The following is a 16762-nucleotide window of genomic DNA, read 5'->3' as shown; positions in this document are numbered from 1 at the left end:
CTTGGTGTGACCCACCCCCACATCAGGACCACCACGAACACCCAGGAGCCACCCGTCCGGGCACTGGGCCCTGCAGGGGCCTCCCGGCCTCTGTCCCTTCGCAGCTCCAACCCCACCTACACAGCTCCCAAAGCCCCACACCCTCCCTACGCCTGTCACTCTTGCCTTCCCGTCCACCCTGCCCATGGGAGCTAATTCCAGCCTGGAGTCCAGATGTCAACCACCAGGACAGGCCAGTGAGGTCAGCAGGGGCCAGCGTCCCAGCGGAGGGGTAATTACAGGCCGCCCTGCCAAGCAGGAAGGGAGACCTTTCTCTTACCCTAGAGGTGCCGAGGCGGCAGCTCTGCCTCTAAAACCAGCGAGGCCGGGAAGAGCCAAGTGGAGGGGAGGGAGGAGGTGGCCCGAGACATGTCTGTCCCAGGCTGGACATGGTGGGCCCTGGAGCCAACAGCTCTAGAGCCATGAACACGGCACTGAACCCCTCTGCGCCCAGACTCCTCCTCTGCAGAGCGGGAGCGTACAGTGGCCACGTGAGGCAGGCCTGCTGACACGAGCTGTGGCAGAGGCAGTGCCCGTATCTCAGAGTCCCCGCCACGGCCTCCTGAGGTGCTGCCCACCGCGCCGACAGTACTTCCGTGGTGACGCTGAGGACAGTGGCTCAGAGGGGCTCAGTGCCTTGTCCACGGCCATGGCTGGAAGGCAGCGGGGAGCGGGAAGCGAGGGCACAGATGAAGGATGGACACAGCGGTGGGAGTGAAGCACCCTGGTGACACGGCCTCGGGGACGCAGGGAGCAGGGGCCCAGCCCAGCCCCCACCCCGCTGTCTCCTCCTCCTCCTCATCCCTGGCTCACGCCTGCCGAGCGCAGAAGCTGTGTGCGGGCCCAGAGCTGAACGGGACACCACCTCGGCCGCGGGGAGGAGTGACATGGGAGCTGTGCCCGCTCGCCAGGGAGCCTGTCCCCGGCTCCCCGCCCTCACCTCCCGCATCCAGGCGCTGAAGGGCCTCTGCCAGGAGCCGGCCTTCTCCAGGTGCAGGTACGCGCTGAAGAGCACCAGGTAGACATAGCGCTCCAGGTACTGCAGGCTCCGCAGCCGCAGCCTCCGGGCCTCCTGCTCCGACTTGGCCGCTTTCGCCTGGAGGACGGACGACACGGGACGGGGGTCAGAGTGCGGGCTCATCCCCACCCCAGCACACTGCACACCCACGCGCTCTACACAGGTACACACGCCCCCCACTCACACACACACCACACACGCTCTGCACATGTACACACGCCCCCCACTCACACCACACATGCTCTACACAGGTACACACACCACATCCTCACACCACACACACCACACATGCTCTACACAGGTACACACGCCCCCCACTCACACACACACCACACACGCTCTGCACATGTACACACGCCCCCCCACTCACACCACACACCACACGCGCTCTACACAGGTACACACGCCCCCCACTCACACCACACACCACACGCGCTCTACACAGGTACACACGCCACATCCTCACACCACACACACCACACATGCTCTACACAGGTACACACGCCCCCCACTCACACACACACCACACACGCTCTACACAGGTACACACGCCACATCCTCACACCACACACACCACACATGCTCTACACAGGTACACACGCCCCCCACTCACACCACACACCACACGCGCTCTACACAGGTACACACGCCACATCCTCACACCACACACACCTCACACACTCTACACAGGTACACACGCCCCCCACACGCTCTGCACATGTACACACACCCCCCACTCACACTCACACACCACACAAGCTTTACACAAGTACACACGCCCCCACACTAACACACACACCACACATGCTCTACACATGCACACACGCCCCATACTCACACACACACCACACATACCAAACATGCTCTACACATGTACACATGCCCCATCCTCACACCACACACATCACACATACTCTACATACATACACACACCCCACACTCACACACACACCACACACACTCTACACAGGTACACACGCCCCCCACTCACACACACACCACACACGCTCTGCACATGTACACACGCCCCCCACTCACACCACACACACCTCACACTCACACACCACACACGCTCTACACATGTACACACGCCCCCACACTAACACACACACCACACATGCTCTACACAGGTACACACGCCCCCACACTAACACACACACCACACATGCTCTACACAGGTACACACGTCCCATCCTCACACCACACACCTCACACTCACACACACACCACACACACTCTGCACATGTACACACGCCCCCCACTCACACCACACACACCTCACACTCACACACCACACACGCTCTACACATGTACACATGCCCCCACACTAACACACACACCACACATGCTCTACACAGGTACACGCCCCATCCTCACACCACACACCTCACACTCACACACACACCACACATGCTCTACACAGGTACACGCTCTGCACAGGTACACACGCCACATCCTCACACCACACACACACCACACACACTACACAGGTACACACGCCCCTCACTCACATCACACACCACACACGCTCTACACAGGTACACACACCACATCCTCACACCACACACACTCTACACAGGTACACATGCCCCCCACTCACACACACACCACACACGCTCTGCACATGTACACACGCCCCCCACTCACACCACACACACCTCACACTCACACACCACACACACTTTACACATGTATACACGCCCCCACACTAACACACACACCACACACGCTCTACACAAGTACACACACCCCCCACTCACACCACACACCACACATGCTCTACACAGGTACACACGCCCCACACTCACACCACACACACTCTACACATGTACACATACCCCACACTCACACACACACACACCACACACGTTCTATACATGTACACGTCACATCCTCACACATACACCACACACGCTCTACACATGTACACACGCCCCACACTCACACCATACGTTCTACACATGTACACACATCCCATACTCACACAAACACATGCTCTTCACATGTACATATGCCCCACCACACACACCATACACATGTACACACGCCCTATCCTCACACACACACACTCTACTACATGTAAATATGCCCCATTCTCACACACACACCACACACTCTACACATGTACCCATGTCCCATCCTCACACACACCACACACACCACACACTCACACATACCCCACTCATACACCAGAGGTACTCAGTCACACACCCCACACACACTCACACACAGCACATACCACACACTCTACACATGTACACACATCCTACTCTCACACACACACCACACACTCACAGAGAGAGCCTCACAGTCACACACACACCCCACACTCACAGACTCTCTCTCAGTCATTTACACCATACACTCCACACACTCTACACATATACAAACACACCACTCACACACTCCACACACACAGACCCTCACAGTCACACACACTACACATACACTCATACACGCACACCACATTCTCATATACACACCACACTCAGATCCTCACAATCACACACAACACACATACACTCATACATACACACCCACCTCACACACCACATGCACCCAGTCACACATACCACACACACTCAGACTCTCACAATCATATATACACTCTACATATACATTACACACACTCTACATATATACAAACACACTACTCACATAACCCCACACACACTCACTCTCATAATCACATACCCCACACACTCAACACACATACACACATCCCACACACACAGACTCACAATTGTACACACCACACCCACACTCATACATATATATGTATACACAGACATACCACACACCCTCACTCACACACCACACACCCTCACACACCCCCCACACAACCAGAGTCACACACACACTGCACACATACACACACACACACAATCTCTCTCTCACACACACACTGCACACACACACTCTCCCCAAGGCTGGGGACAGGTCATAGAAAGACCACAGAAACAGAATTAGAAACAGGTGCAGGGCTTCAGGGAAGGAAGAGGCTGGGATGGGACACAGACTCTTTTAAAGAGTGACCCCCAAGCATATTCTAGGAGAAGAGCATGAGGTCCCTGCTAAAGGGAAAAGAGACAGCCAAAGGATTAAAGATAGTTTCCCAGAAAGCGTGGATGCAGCTGGACCGTGAGGGCTTCCATGGACTTGGATGAACAGTAAGCACCAGAAGGGGAAGACAGAGGTGAAGGTGGTATGAGGCAGGTGGGCATCGGGAAGGGGCCAGCTTGGCTGGAAGGAAGGTGCAAAGGGATGGGTTAGCACCCACTGGAAGCCGCCCTGGGCTGAGGCAGCCGCCCTCTAATCAGCTACCCTGCATGCAGATGCCTGGGCCCCACCCCAGACCAGACGAGCATCTCCATAGGCTGGGCCTGGGTTTTGGATTGTGCAAAGTTCCCTGGGCAGTTCTACAGAGCTAGGGTTGAGCTCTGTGGCTTCAGCACTGGGGAGCCACTGAAGGTCTGAGAGTAGGGGTGACCTGTTAATGAAGGACTCCCAGGAGACTGATGCTCAGGAGGGAGGAGGCTTACTCGGGGGCCTCTCCAGGTTCTCCTCAGCATGGGGGTTGGCGGGCAGCTGGGCCACAGGCCCAGGACATACAGGGCCAGCTCCCTCCCTGTAGGGTATCCACCCCAACACCTGAGTGTGCCCCTTCAGCCCACCACAGATGGATCGCCACCCGGGGGAGCCCCGAGGACTGAACTCCACACCTCACCTCGCACCCTCCCTCTTCTCACCACCGTGCCACCGTTCCAGGCCTGGCCACCATCCAGGGCCCACAGCAGCCCTCTGTGCTACAGAAAGAGGCTGCGGCATAGTGGCTGTACCTTCAGGCACCAGGAGCACCCAGGGGAGGGCATAGATGACTCCTAGCCCCCAGGAACCAGGAAGGGCGGTCTCCTAACAGCTGGGTCACAGCTGGAAGCCTTCCCACGCAGGCACACAATGTCAGCCTCATGCATCTCCTTCGGGAAGGCTCCCAGGCAGGCCCTTACCCGAGACGTGACACAACCCACAGCACCCTGAACAGTGAGCGGGAGCAGACCTGCTCTCGGGGCCTGTGGCCCCTCCCACTTCTGCCTCAGGTGATTCAGCTTTGGGGCCTCTGTCCTCATTGCTCCCAGGGTCGGGAGTGGATGGTCACTTGCACAGCTGGCCCCTCCCATTACCTTCCAGAAGCAGCTCTGGAGCCTTGGGAACGGAGCAAGTGTGGAAGGCAGACAGTGAATTGGGGCCCCACTGGGGCGAGGGGACCACAGCCAATGCCTTGACTCCCTAGGAGATGGGACTGGGTTCTGGTCCCAATTCTGCCATTTAAACTCTCAGCCCCACATCACCAGGGGTCAGATAGCTCAGTAAGGTATGGTATGAGGAAACACCTATGAGCCCTGGGGAGCCACATGGGTCCAACCATTCATGGAACAGCGGTAGGGGCCTGGCACAAAGGTGGGGCACACACAGGCCCTACCTGCAGAGATCCTGTGGTCTGGGGGAGGCAGAGGACAATCAGCAAACACCCAGAGCAGCCGGATGGCGAGATTGAGGCAAGACAGGTGCCTGGAAGAGGAAGGGGCTCTGCCCAGGGGCACAGCCGCACCAGCCCTTATCCTCTTGGTACCCTCTGCGGCTGGGGGGAACACAATCCTGCTGTGCCCTGAAACTCCAGCAAGGATTCTGAGGACCATCTGGGGTGGAGAGGTCAAGTGATTCCTTCTGAGTCCTACTGGGAAGGTAGGGTAGAATTATCTCTAAATTCAGACCACTGGGTCAAGGTGACGCCTGATACCCGTCAGAAGGTTCCTTAGGTACATCCTGCCAGACCATAGTCCATGATTTGAGACAATGACTCACCTTCCTAGCAAAGCCCTGGTTTCCTCAAAATCACCCCATGTCGGCACTGTCTGGGGAGGAAGACAGGTCAGCCGCCTCCAGTAGATAAAAATAGTGGCTGTTTTTAAGTGGCCTGGCAGGCCAGGCTGTCATTAGCTGTGGCGGAGCAGACAAGGTTTCCTCGTCCATTGGGGACTGAGCATTTAAATAGACAGGGCCCAGGAAAGGTGACCCAGGCGCTGGGTAGGTCAGGTTTTTCACGCCTCCGTTCTACCCAGCATCAGCACGGGCCCAGGCGCGCCTGCAGTGGCTCCCCTGAAGTTCTGCTGCTCGCTGGACCACCTGGGAGAGCCCCATAGAGGCAGGGCCGAAAAGCCTCCCCAGGTGCGTACAGGGCCCCTGAGTGCAGGTACTGGGTTGAGCATGTTCATGCAGATCTGATGATGAGATTCTGATATGCCCTGCACCGATCCCGTGAGGGAAGAGGGACATCTCATGTTGCAGATGGGGCTCAGCAAGGTCGCAGCGTTCTAAGCTGGGACATGAATTCCAAAACTCCAGCTTTCCTACCAGCACCCTAGCCCCCTTCACCACAGTCAAGTTCAACCACTCCCTGCCTCACTCTTGCAGCTGTACTTTTACCCTCTTTCTTCCTCTGTCTGAAATGTTCTCCCTTCGCCTGGCCAGGTGATGTTCATCTTGTCCCTCCAGGCCCTGGACAAGCCCCTGTTCTCCAAAGGCTCTGAACCATCCAGTCCCACAACCTTCCCTTCTTGGCTCCCATTCTCTGCACCAATTCATTAACTACTATAATACATTCCATCATGAGGGTTTCTCTCTTTTTTTTTTTCCCATAGGCCATGTCATACGACATGCAGGATCTTAGTTCTCAGACCAGGGATCAATCGAACCCATGCCTCTTCATTGGGAGCTCAGAGTCTTAACCACTGGGTCGCCAGTGAAGTCCCATCATGAGGGTTTCTGACTGCTTCTCCAAGGCATGACTGGTCTCCTCAAGACAATGACAAGCCGGGGCAGACGTCAGATTATAACCAGGTTTCCATCTCTGCCTCCCCACCACAGCACAAAGTGTCTGAACGGGGCCCGGTGTGCAGAGGGTGCCTGACTAGTCAATGGACACTCACTTCCTAGGTCATGTCACCCTTTCAGTGTCACCTAGGACCGAGAGTGCAGGTAGGACCCTGGGCACTCACACACACACACCTGCATCGGGACTCAGACGTGCAACCGCTGCTCATGAGCTCCACATGGATACAGTTCAGACTCCACAATTCCACCCGCACCCCAAACGGACCTTGGGACCCCTCCCCAAACCTGACCCGCCCATAACTTGTCCTCTTAGAGGAAACTCCATCCTTCCTACTGCTCAGGCCCGAACTTGACATTCCTCCTTGACCTCTCCCTTTCTCAGCCCCAGTTTCGTTCAGTTCAGTCACCAAGTCATGTCAAACTCTTCAAGACCCCATGGACTACAGTACACAAAGCTTCCTGGTCCCTCACCACCTCCCAGAGTTTGCCCAAGTTCACGTCCATTGAGTCGGTGATGCCATCCAACCACCTCATCCTCTGTCACCCTCTTCTCCCTCCACCCTCAATCTTTCCCAGCATCGGGGTCTTTTCCAATGAGTCGGCAGGTCTCAGCCCCACATCCAACCAATCAGAGAATCCCACCAACTCTCCATCAACACACCCCCAGAAGCTGCCCACCTCTCATGCTCCAGTAAAGCCACCACATCTCAGGGACAGCTCCTGCTGGCCTCCCTGCCGCTGCCCTCCCCCCCGTCCCTGCCGTCTCTTCTCCCCACTGCAGCAGAGTGAGCCTGCAAGAACGTGGAGTCATTACCGGAGCCCCCTGCTGCCCTCTCCCGGCCTGTTCCCCAAGAAGAAGCCCTCCTTTGGTAACCACTGCTCTCCAGCTGAAGCAGGGTCCAGGTTGGTCAGGTGACTGACAGCCCTCAAAGATGGTCAGTTTCTGGACTTCCCTGGTGGGCCAGTGGCTAAAACTCCAAGCTTCCAATGCAGGGGGCATGGGTTCAATCCCTAGTCAGGGAACTAAGATCCCACATGCTGAAATATGCGGCCAAAATATTTTAGAAAAAAAGAAAGAAAGATGGCAGTTCCTAAGGGCAGAGCTCCCGAGTTCAGATCCCAGCCTTCTTCTCCAAGTTCAATGCTACCCTCTCCTTGGGGGCTCCACATGAGTCCCTACAGACTCCATCCTCAGGCCTGTGGGGAAGACGGGCCTCAAGCCCAAGGAAGCTTTCCACACCTGATCCCCAAGACGGATTAGGCCCTCAGCCCAGATGTGGGTCACTGGCTTTCTGAAGATGTCATATTTTGATCAGCACTTTCAAAGCATGAAGGAGCTAAAGTTGGCACTATGAGCTTCTCTGTGTGCTGTTCATTCAAGAAACACTGTCACCCGTAGGCCAGGTTCTGGGATTCAGGGCTGACCAGACACGGTGTCAGCCTCAGGAGCCCCGCACACGACCCAGGGAGTCTGCCTGGTGTCCCAGCTACCCTACAGCCCACCCCACATCGCCCGTGCCCAGGCTGGGGCTCACCACCACCCCTTAAAGCAGGCTGGGCAGCAGTAGTGAACCCAAGTGACAGATGGAAAAACAGAGATCCAGGCAGATCAAAGCAATGGGCCCAAGGTTGCACCGGAAGTTACCAGCAGAGCCTGGGCTAACACCCAGTTACCAACCCCCACTAGGGCTCTTTCAGCCTCTGAAGAAGAGCGCCCTCTCCTGGAGACCAACAATGTGGACAAAGAACCAAAAGGTAGAGATGGTGGGGGCCAGTTTCCTATTTAATCACACAGTGACTATTCTTTCTTCCCCTTCCATCCACTCACGGGCAGACGTTCATGGAGTCCTGCTCGAGCCAGGCAGGGTCTGAGTCAGGGTTTCAGAGATGAGCCCTTGTGCATGGAACAGAGACAATCAGCAGAAAGAGTCAACTCCAGTAACAATCACAAACTTGACAACAGCAGCTGTAAGCACACAGGCTAGTTATCAGGAGAGGGGGGAATATCCTGGGGTTGAGATGTGAACCCCTTCTAAACCACTGAAAACCCCAAGTCTGATGGTGCCTGCTCGAAAACCATGCCTGGCACACCATCAGTGCTCACTGGATGGACGCTGTTGAAGAAACCAGGAAAGTACGCCTAGAGGATGGAAGCAGTTCCAGCTCAGCCATATGATGGGAAAGAAGGAAAAGCAAAGGAGGTCTCAGACTGAGAACATGAGCCTACTTACACTCATTCATACATTCACGCTTACACACAGACTACAAACACCCACTCCATCTGAAAGCTGCTCACCAATCCATTGGCTCTGTTTTGGGCAGATGTTAAACAGTCTCAGGAACAATCCTTCTGTCACGTTATACGTGACAGCTCACAGCACTCCAGGACTACTCTAACTGCACGACCTAAGATACTTTACCTACCGGAATGACGTCTCCAAGGAACGATTTTGGCCAAGCCAGAGTCTTGGAGAGACAGAGAGACCCCATGTGGGGGTCAGGGCCAGAGCTGTCTCTCTCTACATTTTTCTTAAGAAATAATCTTAGTCCTTGGGGTGCTGAGCTGGACCTCTCTGACCTCTTAGCAACCTACGGTGGAGAATCCAGGAAGGGCTGGTGGCTTCCTTGCCAACCCTTTTATTCTGCCACAAGAGAAGCATTCCCTGGGTTGTGGCAGTGAGGGAAAGGAAGGTGGGCCGAGGAGTTGGGAGATAGCTTCTGATCCTGCCTTCAGCTGGTCACAAAACTTCATTAGGCCTCAGTGTCTTCCTCAGGAAAACGGGTCTAATAAAACCCACCCTCACCTCCTCACCAGCTGTTTGGACCCAAGGAAAGAGAGGGAAGTTCTCAGAAAACTCAAAAGAACAGCTCAAAGTTAAAGCATCAGTCTATAAAAGAAACCTCAATTTGAGACCAAGGGACGTTTTATATCTCCCTCTGTGGCTACCTTCACCTCAGATTTTCCTCAACCTCTTTCTGAAGGGACAGAAGAGAGACACACCATACTGCTTTATTTTTTTTTTTTTAATATTATTTTATTAGTTGGAGGCCAATCACTTTACAACATTTCAGTGGGTTTTGTCATACATTGACATGAATCAGTCATGGAGTTACACGTATTCCCCATCCCGATCCCCCCTCCCACCTCCCTCCCCACCCGACTCCTCAGGGTCCTCCCAGTGCACCAGGCCCGAGCACCTGACTCATGCATCCCACCTGGGCTGGTGGTCCGTTTCACCATAGATAGTATACATGCTGTTCTTTCAAAACATCCCACCCTCACGTTCTCCTCCAGAGTTCAAAAGTCTGTTCTGTACTTCTGTGTTTCTTTTTCTGTTTTGTATATAGGGTTATCGCTACCATCTATCTAAATTCCATATATATGTGTTAGTATACTGTAATGTTCTTTATCTTTCTGGCTTACTTCACTCTGTATAATGGGCTCCAGTTTCATCCATCTCATTAGAACTGATTCAAATGAATTCTTTTTAATGGCTGAGTAATATTCCATGGTGTATATGTACCACAGCTTCCTTATCCATTCATCTGCTGATGGGCATCTGGGTTGCTTCCATGTCCTGGCTATTATAAACAGTGCTGCAATGAACATTGGGGTGCACGTGTCTCTTTCAGATCTGGATTCCTCAGTGTGTATGCCTAGAAGTGGTATTGCTGGGTCATATGGCAGTTCTATTTCCAGTTTTTTAAGAAATCTCCACACTGTTCTCCATAGTGGCTGTACTAGTTTGCATTCCCACCAACAGTGTAAGAGGGTTCCCTTTTCTCCACACCCTCTCCAGCATTTATTGCTTGTAGACTTTTGGATAGCAGCCATCCTGACTGGCGTGTAATGGTACCTCATTGTGGTTTTGATTTGCATTTCTCTGATGATGAGTGATGTTGAGGATCTTTTCATGTGTTTGTTAGCCATCTGTATGTCTTCTTTGGAGAAATGTCTGTTTAGTTCTTTGGCCCATTTTTTTTTTTTTTTTTTTTAATTTTTTTATTTTTCAGTGGGTTTTGTTATACATTGATGTGAATCAGCCACAGAGTTACACGAATTCCCCATCCCGGTCTCCCATCCCACCTCCCTCTCCACCCGATTCCTCTGGATCTTCTCAGCCCAACAGGCCCGAGCACTTGACTCATGCCTCCCACCTGGGCTGGTGGTCTGTTTCACCACAGAAAATATACATGCTGTTCTTTCGAAACATCCCACCCTCCCCTTCTCCCACAGAGTTCAAAAGTCTGTTCTGTACTTCTGCGTCTCTTCTTCTGCCCTGCATATAGGGCCATTGTTACCATCTTTCTAAATTCCGTATATATGTGTTAGTATACTGTAATGTTCTTTATCTGGCCCATTTTTTGATTGGGTCATTTATTTTTCTGGAATTGAGCTTCAGGAGTTGCTTGTATATTTTTGAGATTAATCCTTTGTCTGTTTCCTCATTTGTTATTATTTTCTCCCAATCTGAGGGCTGTCTTTTCACCTTACTTATAGTTTCCTTTGTTGTGCAAAAGCTTTTAATTTTCATTAGGTCCCATTTGTTTATTTTTGCTTTTATTTCCAATATTCTGGGAGGTGGGTCATAGAAGATCTTGCTGTGATTTATGTCGGAGAGTGTTTTGCCTATGTTCTCCTCTAGGAGTTTTATAGTTTCTGGTCTTACATTTAGATCTTTAATCCATTTTGAGTTTATTTTTGTGTATGGTGTTAGAAAGTGTTCTAGTTTCATTCTTTTACAAGTGGTTGACCAGTTTTCCCAGCACCACTTGTTAAAGAGATTGTCTTTTTTCCATTGTATATCCTTGCCTCCTTTGTCAAAGATGAGGTGTCCATAGGTTCGTGGATTTATCTCTGGGCTTTCTATTCTATTCCATTGATCTATATTTCTGTCTTTGTGCCAGTACCATACTGTCTTGATGACTGTGGCTTTGTAGTAGAGTCTGAAGTCAGGCAGGTTGATTCCTCCAGTTCCATTCTTCTTTCTCAAGATTACTTTGGCTATTCGAGGTTTTTTGTATTTCCATACAAATTGTGAAATTATTTGTTCTAGTTCTGTGAAAAATACCGTTGGTAGCTTGATAGGGATTGCATTGAATCTATAGATTGCTTTGGGTAGAATAGCCATTTTGACAATATTGATTCTTCCAATCCATGAGCACGGTATGTTTCTCCATCTGTTTGTGTCCTCTTTGATTTCTTTCATCAGTGTTTTATAGTTTTCTATGTATAGGTCTTTTGTTTCTTTAGGTAGATATACTCCTAAGTATTTTATTCTTTTTGTTGCAATGGTGAATGGTATTGTTTCCTTAATTTCTCTTTCTGTTTTTTCATTGTTAGTGTATAGGAATGCAAGGGATTTCTGTGTGTTAATTTTATATCCTGCAACTTTACTATATTCATTGATTAGCTCTAGTAATTTTCTGGAAGAGTCTTTAGGGTTTTCTATGTAGAGGATCATGTCATCTGCAAACAGCGAGAGTTTCACTTCTTCTTTTCCTATCTGGATTCCTTTTATGTCTTTTTCTGCTCTGATTGCTGTGGCCAAAACTTCCAACACTATGTTGAATAACAGTGGTGAGAGTGGGCATCCTTGTCTTGTTCCTGATTTCAGAGGAAATGCTTTCAATTTTTCACCATTGAGGGTGATGCTTGCTGTAGGTTTGTCATATATAGCTTTTATTATGTTGAGGTATGTTCCTTCTATTCCTGCTTTCTGGAGAGTTTTAATCATAAATGAGTGTTGAATTTTGTCAAAGGCTTTCTCTGCATCTATTGAGATAATCATATGGTTTTACCATACTGCTTTAAACACAGAACTAATACAGAGTTAACACCACTAGCCAAGGCTAAGGAAAAGTACCCCTGGCATTAATGATTCTAACAGGACTTCCTGCAGGAGCCCTGACCTTGGTTTCTGTCACAAATATTTTCCCTTTCCAGGCCCAGCAGGAAACAACTCATTCACCAGATGGTGTCACCACTATGGGCTGGTGGCCATCTTGGATTCTCCTCAGTCAGGGGCCCAGCCTTCTCACCTCTACCCCAACTTCATGAAGTGGCTTAGTTCAAAGGATTTTCTCTTTAATTTTTCCGTTTGAGGTACTTTTTTTGAAACACCCTGAGCATTCTGGCCCCTTCACATACATGGGGTGATCAGGCCCTGACCCAATCACACTGATGCTTTGGAATGGAGGAGGCATCAAGAGCTGCAGCCCAGAGGCCCGGCAGCCTGAAACAGGCCTCAGTGGAGAGAGTTGCCCCGGCTGCTATATCAGGGAAGGTCTGTCTCTATGGAAAATGTGTGTGCAGGTTTGGTCCCATGCCCTTCTATAGCCATGACCTGAGTCTGAGATGGGTTCTTGTCTTCTGGCCTCCTTCCCCTACTCAGGAATACAAGGGCCAGGGCCATGGTTTCCAAGTCATACTATTCTCCCAGTGGGGCTGGAGGTGGCAAGGGAGGGGTAATGGTGCCTTCTCCTCCTTGGGTAGCAGTGGGGCACAGTAGACAGGGCCTGACCTGGGAGTCAGGGGCTGGGGTCTCGCCCTCCTCCCGCTGTCATCTACCAGCTGTGTGTTCTTAGGCAAGCCCAGTGCCTCCCCTCCTCAAACAGATGTAATGTTACAGGCTGCCTTGGTCAGGCACAGCCACACAGTGAAGCCTGAGCCAGACCATGGATGTGAAAATGTACAGTCAGCTTGGCAAGGGTACCTCGCAGTTGGCCAAGGACACATGGGGCCTCGGTCCTCCCACTTCCAGCAATTCCCAGCCTCCCATCCACCTCCCCTCTCTCAGGCCACCCCCACCTAGTCAGCCCCAGACCCTCAGCACAGACTCCAGGGCCATCCGAGTCTGCAGGAACATTAGGGCTCACCAAGTCCCTCCCTTCGGCTTCAGAGAAGCATCTCCCAAAGCTCCTCTGGGAATGGCAAATCTAGGGAAAAGCAAGCACTGGCCTTGCCTTCCTGCCCTCACAGCATTTGCGGGGAGTCCCTTTCTGGAAGCACTGCAATCAATTAATGCAGAGAGAACGAGAGAGCCAAGATATCACCGTTTTGTAAACCCTCAATAAAGTAAGGAATCCAGAAGATGAGTGCCAGAGGCTGCCAGCTCACAAGAGAGACCACAGGGCCTTCCAGGGCAGCGGCAGCACACAGCATCACCCACGAGTGTGCTGGCCAAACACCAAGCCAAATCTGATGGAGCCAATTTTCTAGGTTTACAGAAAGCACAGAGACTGCAGCACAGGCTCAACCAAACCCTGTGGTGCAATCAACAAGATCTAGACTATGGGACGCCCGGGAAGATAACCGGCTACCTCATCACATTCACTTCAGGGGAGGAAAGGAGGGGAAATGTTCTGTATTCATTGAGACTTAAGGTCCCAACAGATAAATGCCACCTGTGGATCTTTTGGGTCCTGATACAACTGCAGAAAGATCTTGGGAGACCAGTAAGAAAATCTAACACCGACTAGGTATTGCAGGCTGAGAAATCACTGCTGTTTTAGGTGTGATAATGGAATTACGATGGTCTTTTTCAAAAGATCCCTTCTCTGATGTATATGCTGAAATATTTCAGAGAAAGTAATATTCAGTCTAGGACTTGCTTCAAAATAATCCAGAGAGTGTGGTAGACGGCATTGGCAGGGCCTCAAATGAGATAAGACTGGTCTTGATTCCTGAAGCTGGGAACACAAGGGTTCATGGAATTATTCTCCCTACTTTGAAATTTTCCAAAATAATTCCAAAAAATAAAAAGTTCCTACTTTTCAATTCAGTCAATAATCCTACTTCTAAGAATCAACCTACAGAAACAAGCCACGTGGATGAAAGAGCAGCACATGCTGTGAGATCCACGGTACCATCACCTGCTCAGAGAACAACAGGAAGCAATCTCATGGGCCACCGCCACAGGGAGAGCAGGGGATGCGGGGGCATGTCCACTCCACCACGTTACCGTGCCGACATCACATAGGGGATGCAATGGCTACTCAACAGACAGGCTAAAAAGTCCATGAGCCCCAACTATTTATTAATGAGCCTCTCCGCATTCTACTAGAAGGGAATCTCAGTGAAGCTTCACTCACTACTCCATCCCCAGATACAGGACAGGCACTCAGTAAGCATGTGCTAACTAAGTGCACGTTTCAATTCAAGAACACCATCCAGGTGAACACACATATCACGATCCTCCTGTTAGAGGGGATATGTGCACAGGCACAAAGACTAGAAAGGGTAAGGCAAACTGAGACCATTCCTGGGAGACTGGGTAATGGTCTGATATCATTCCCATAACCACAAAAAAAGCAACAAACAGTCCTCATCACTGTTGTGTGACCTCACTGTGCAGAGACTCACACACGCTCCAAGCCCTCCCTCCTGATACTCAGCAGAGCAGCGACCTCCACGTCCTCCTGCTTGCCTCCAACGAGGGCCCTGAAATGGTTTTACTGCCAGCAGAAGTGCACTCGCCAAGTTCCAGGAGCTGTTTTCTTACTTGCTTGGGATTAGGGTGTAAGCCGACTGTTGGAGCTGGCAGGGAAGGGATATGCACTGTTTGGGGGTTCTGGGGTGCAGGGTAGGAAGCCGAGGAGCCATGTGCTGCAGAGGGTCTCAGAATCCCAAGGTGGTGGGCTCCTGGGAGGAAACCTTGAGGTGAGCAGAGTGTGGACTGGACCTGGAATGTTCCCAGGCAAGTGGAAAGCTGATGTAGGTGGTACACCCACTGCCAGGCAGAGGTTCTGGGGCTCTAATCCGGCAAACAAGCGTATACATGCAGCATTCTGGCCTGCTGTGAGCAGACAACTGCGGTCTCCATTTGAGCGCACCACAGGGCTTCCAGCTTGAAACTGGAGGGCAGGGATCTAAATACAGAGCCACGTACCAGAAGTGAGACACAGCTGCCAAATTCCAGAGGAGTCAGTCCATGCGGGGGAAGGGGAGAGGGAGCAGCTGCCTTCTGGAGCCTCAGCAAGCCCCCACAGCCCACCAGGGCAACAAGGACCAAGACCGGAGGTCAAGGGCATCAGGGGAGGGGCCCAGGGCTGGGAGTGAGGGTCTTTGCCTCTCACCTCTGCTCTGCCTATGATAACTCATGTGGGACCCTGGGCATCCCATTCCTCTATTCATCTGTAAACAAAGGGGTCAGATGCTCTCTAAGTCCCCTTGGCACCAAAATCTGAGAGTCTGTTCAGGGGGTTTAAAGCTAGGAAGAACATCACAGGATACGCTGCCCCACAAAGATCCTTGGGGCTCCCTTTCTGGAGCATTTACTTTGTGCCAGCCAAGCCCTGTGCGTGCAGTCCCCTTGGCACTCCCACACCCAGCCCTACCAGGAAGCAGCAACAGTCCAGCCTGGCAGGTGGGGACACAGGCGGCCAGAGAGGATGAAGGCGGCCCTGTCAGAACCCAGCTCCCGCCAGCTCCCACATCCTCATTCCTCCCGCCAGTCCACCCAGGACAATCTCACTTGCTTCTTTCCCATCCACACAGGGACTGACGATCATAACTAAGTCCATTCCAGGGTGCATGCACGCGCGCACGCACACACACACACACACACACACACACGAGCAGGAGGCCAGATGCTCCTTCAAGTCTGGAAGCCGCTGGGCCAGCTCAGGTCAGCCTGCCCCCAGGCAGGACAGGGACTCTGGGTCCAGCCCGGCCAGGGCAGGTGCAGGGTGACCCTGGAGGAGGCATGCTGACTTTCGAAGGAAACAGCGGCCTGGTTGCCAAAAGCTGCAAGTCCCAAGTCTAGGTTTGTGACCAGTTCCCCAAGTCCACAGGCATTTAGACATACAAAT

At 52.0% G+C, this 16762-nt stretch overlaps 1 protein-coding gene across 7 annotated transcripts in view; it reads right to left on the bottom strand.

Annotated features, from left to right (window-relative positions):
- Positions 1-16762, bottom strand: part of PALD1 (phosphatase domain containing paladin 1) — an 84889-nt gene that overhangs the window by 2673 nt on the left and 65454 nt on the right. For all 7 annotated transcript variants that reach the window (XM_065922513.1, XM_065922512.1, XM_065922511.1 and 4 more), the window contains one exon: positions 980-1135. In XM_065922513.1, coding sequence (XP_065778585.1) covers positions 980-1135 — 156 coding nt within the window. The remainder of the gene's footprint in view (positions 1-979; positions 1136-16762) is intronic.

The sequence above is a fragment of the Muntiacus reevesi genome, chromosome 2, assembly GCF_963930625.1.
Source record: "Muntiacus reevesi chromosome 2, mMunRee1.1, whole genome shotgun sequence".
In the NCBI taxonomy this organism is placed as follows: Eukaryota; Metazoa; Chordata; class Mammalia; order Artiodactyla; family Cervidae; genus Muntiacus; species Muntiacus reevesi.
Note: the sequence above shows the minus strand (reverse complement) of the source record. Positions and strands in the feature narration are given on the sequence as shown.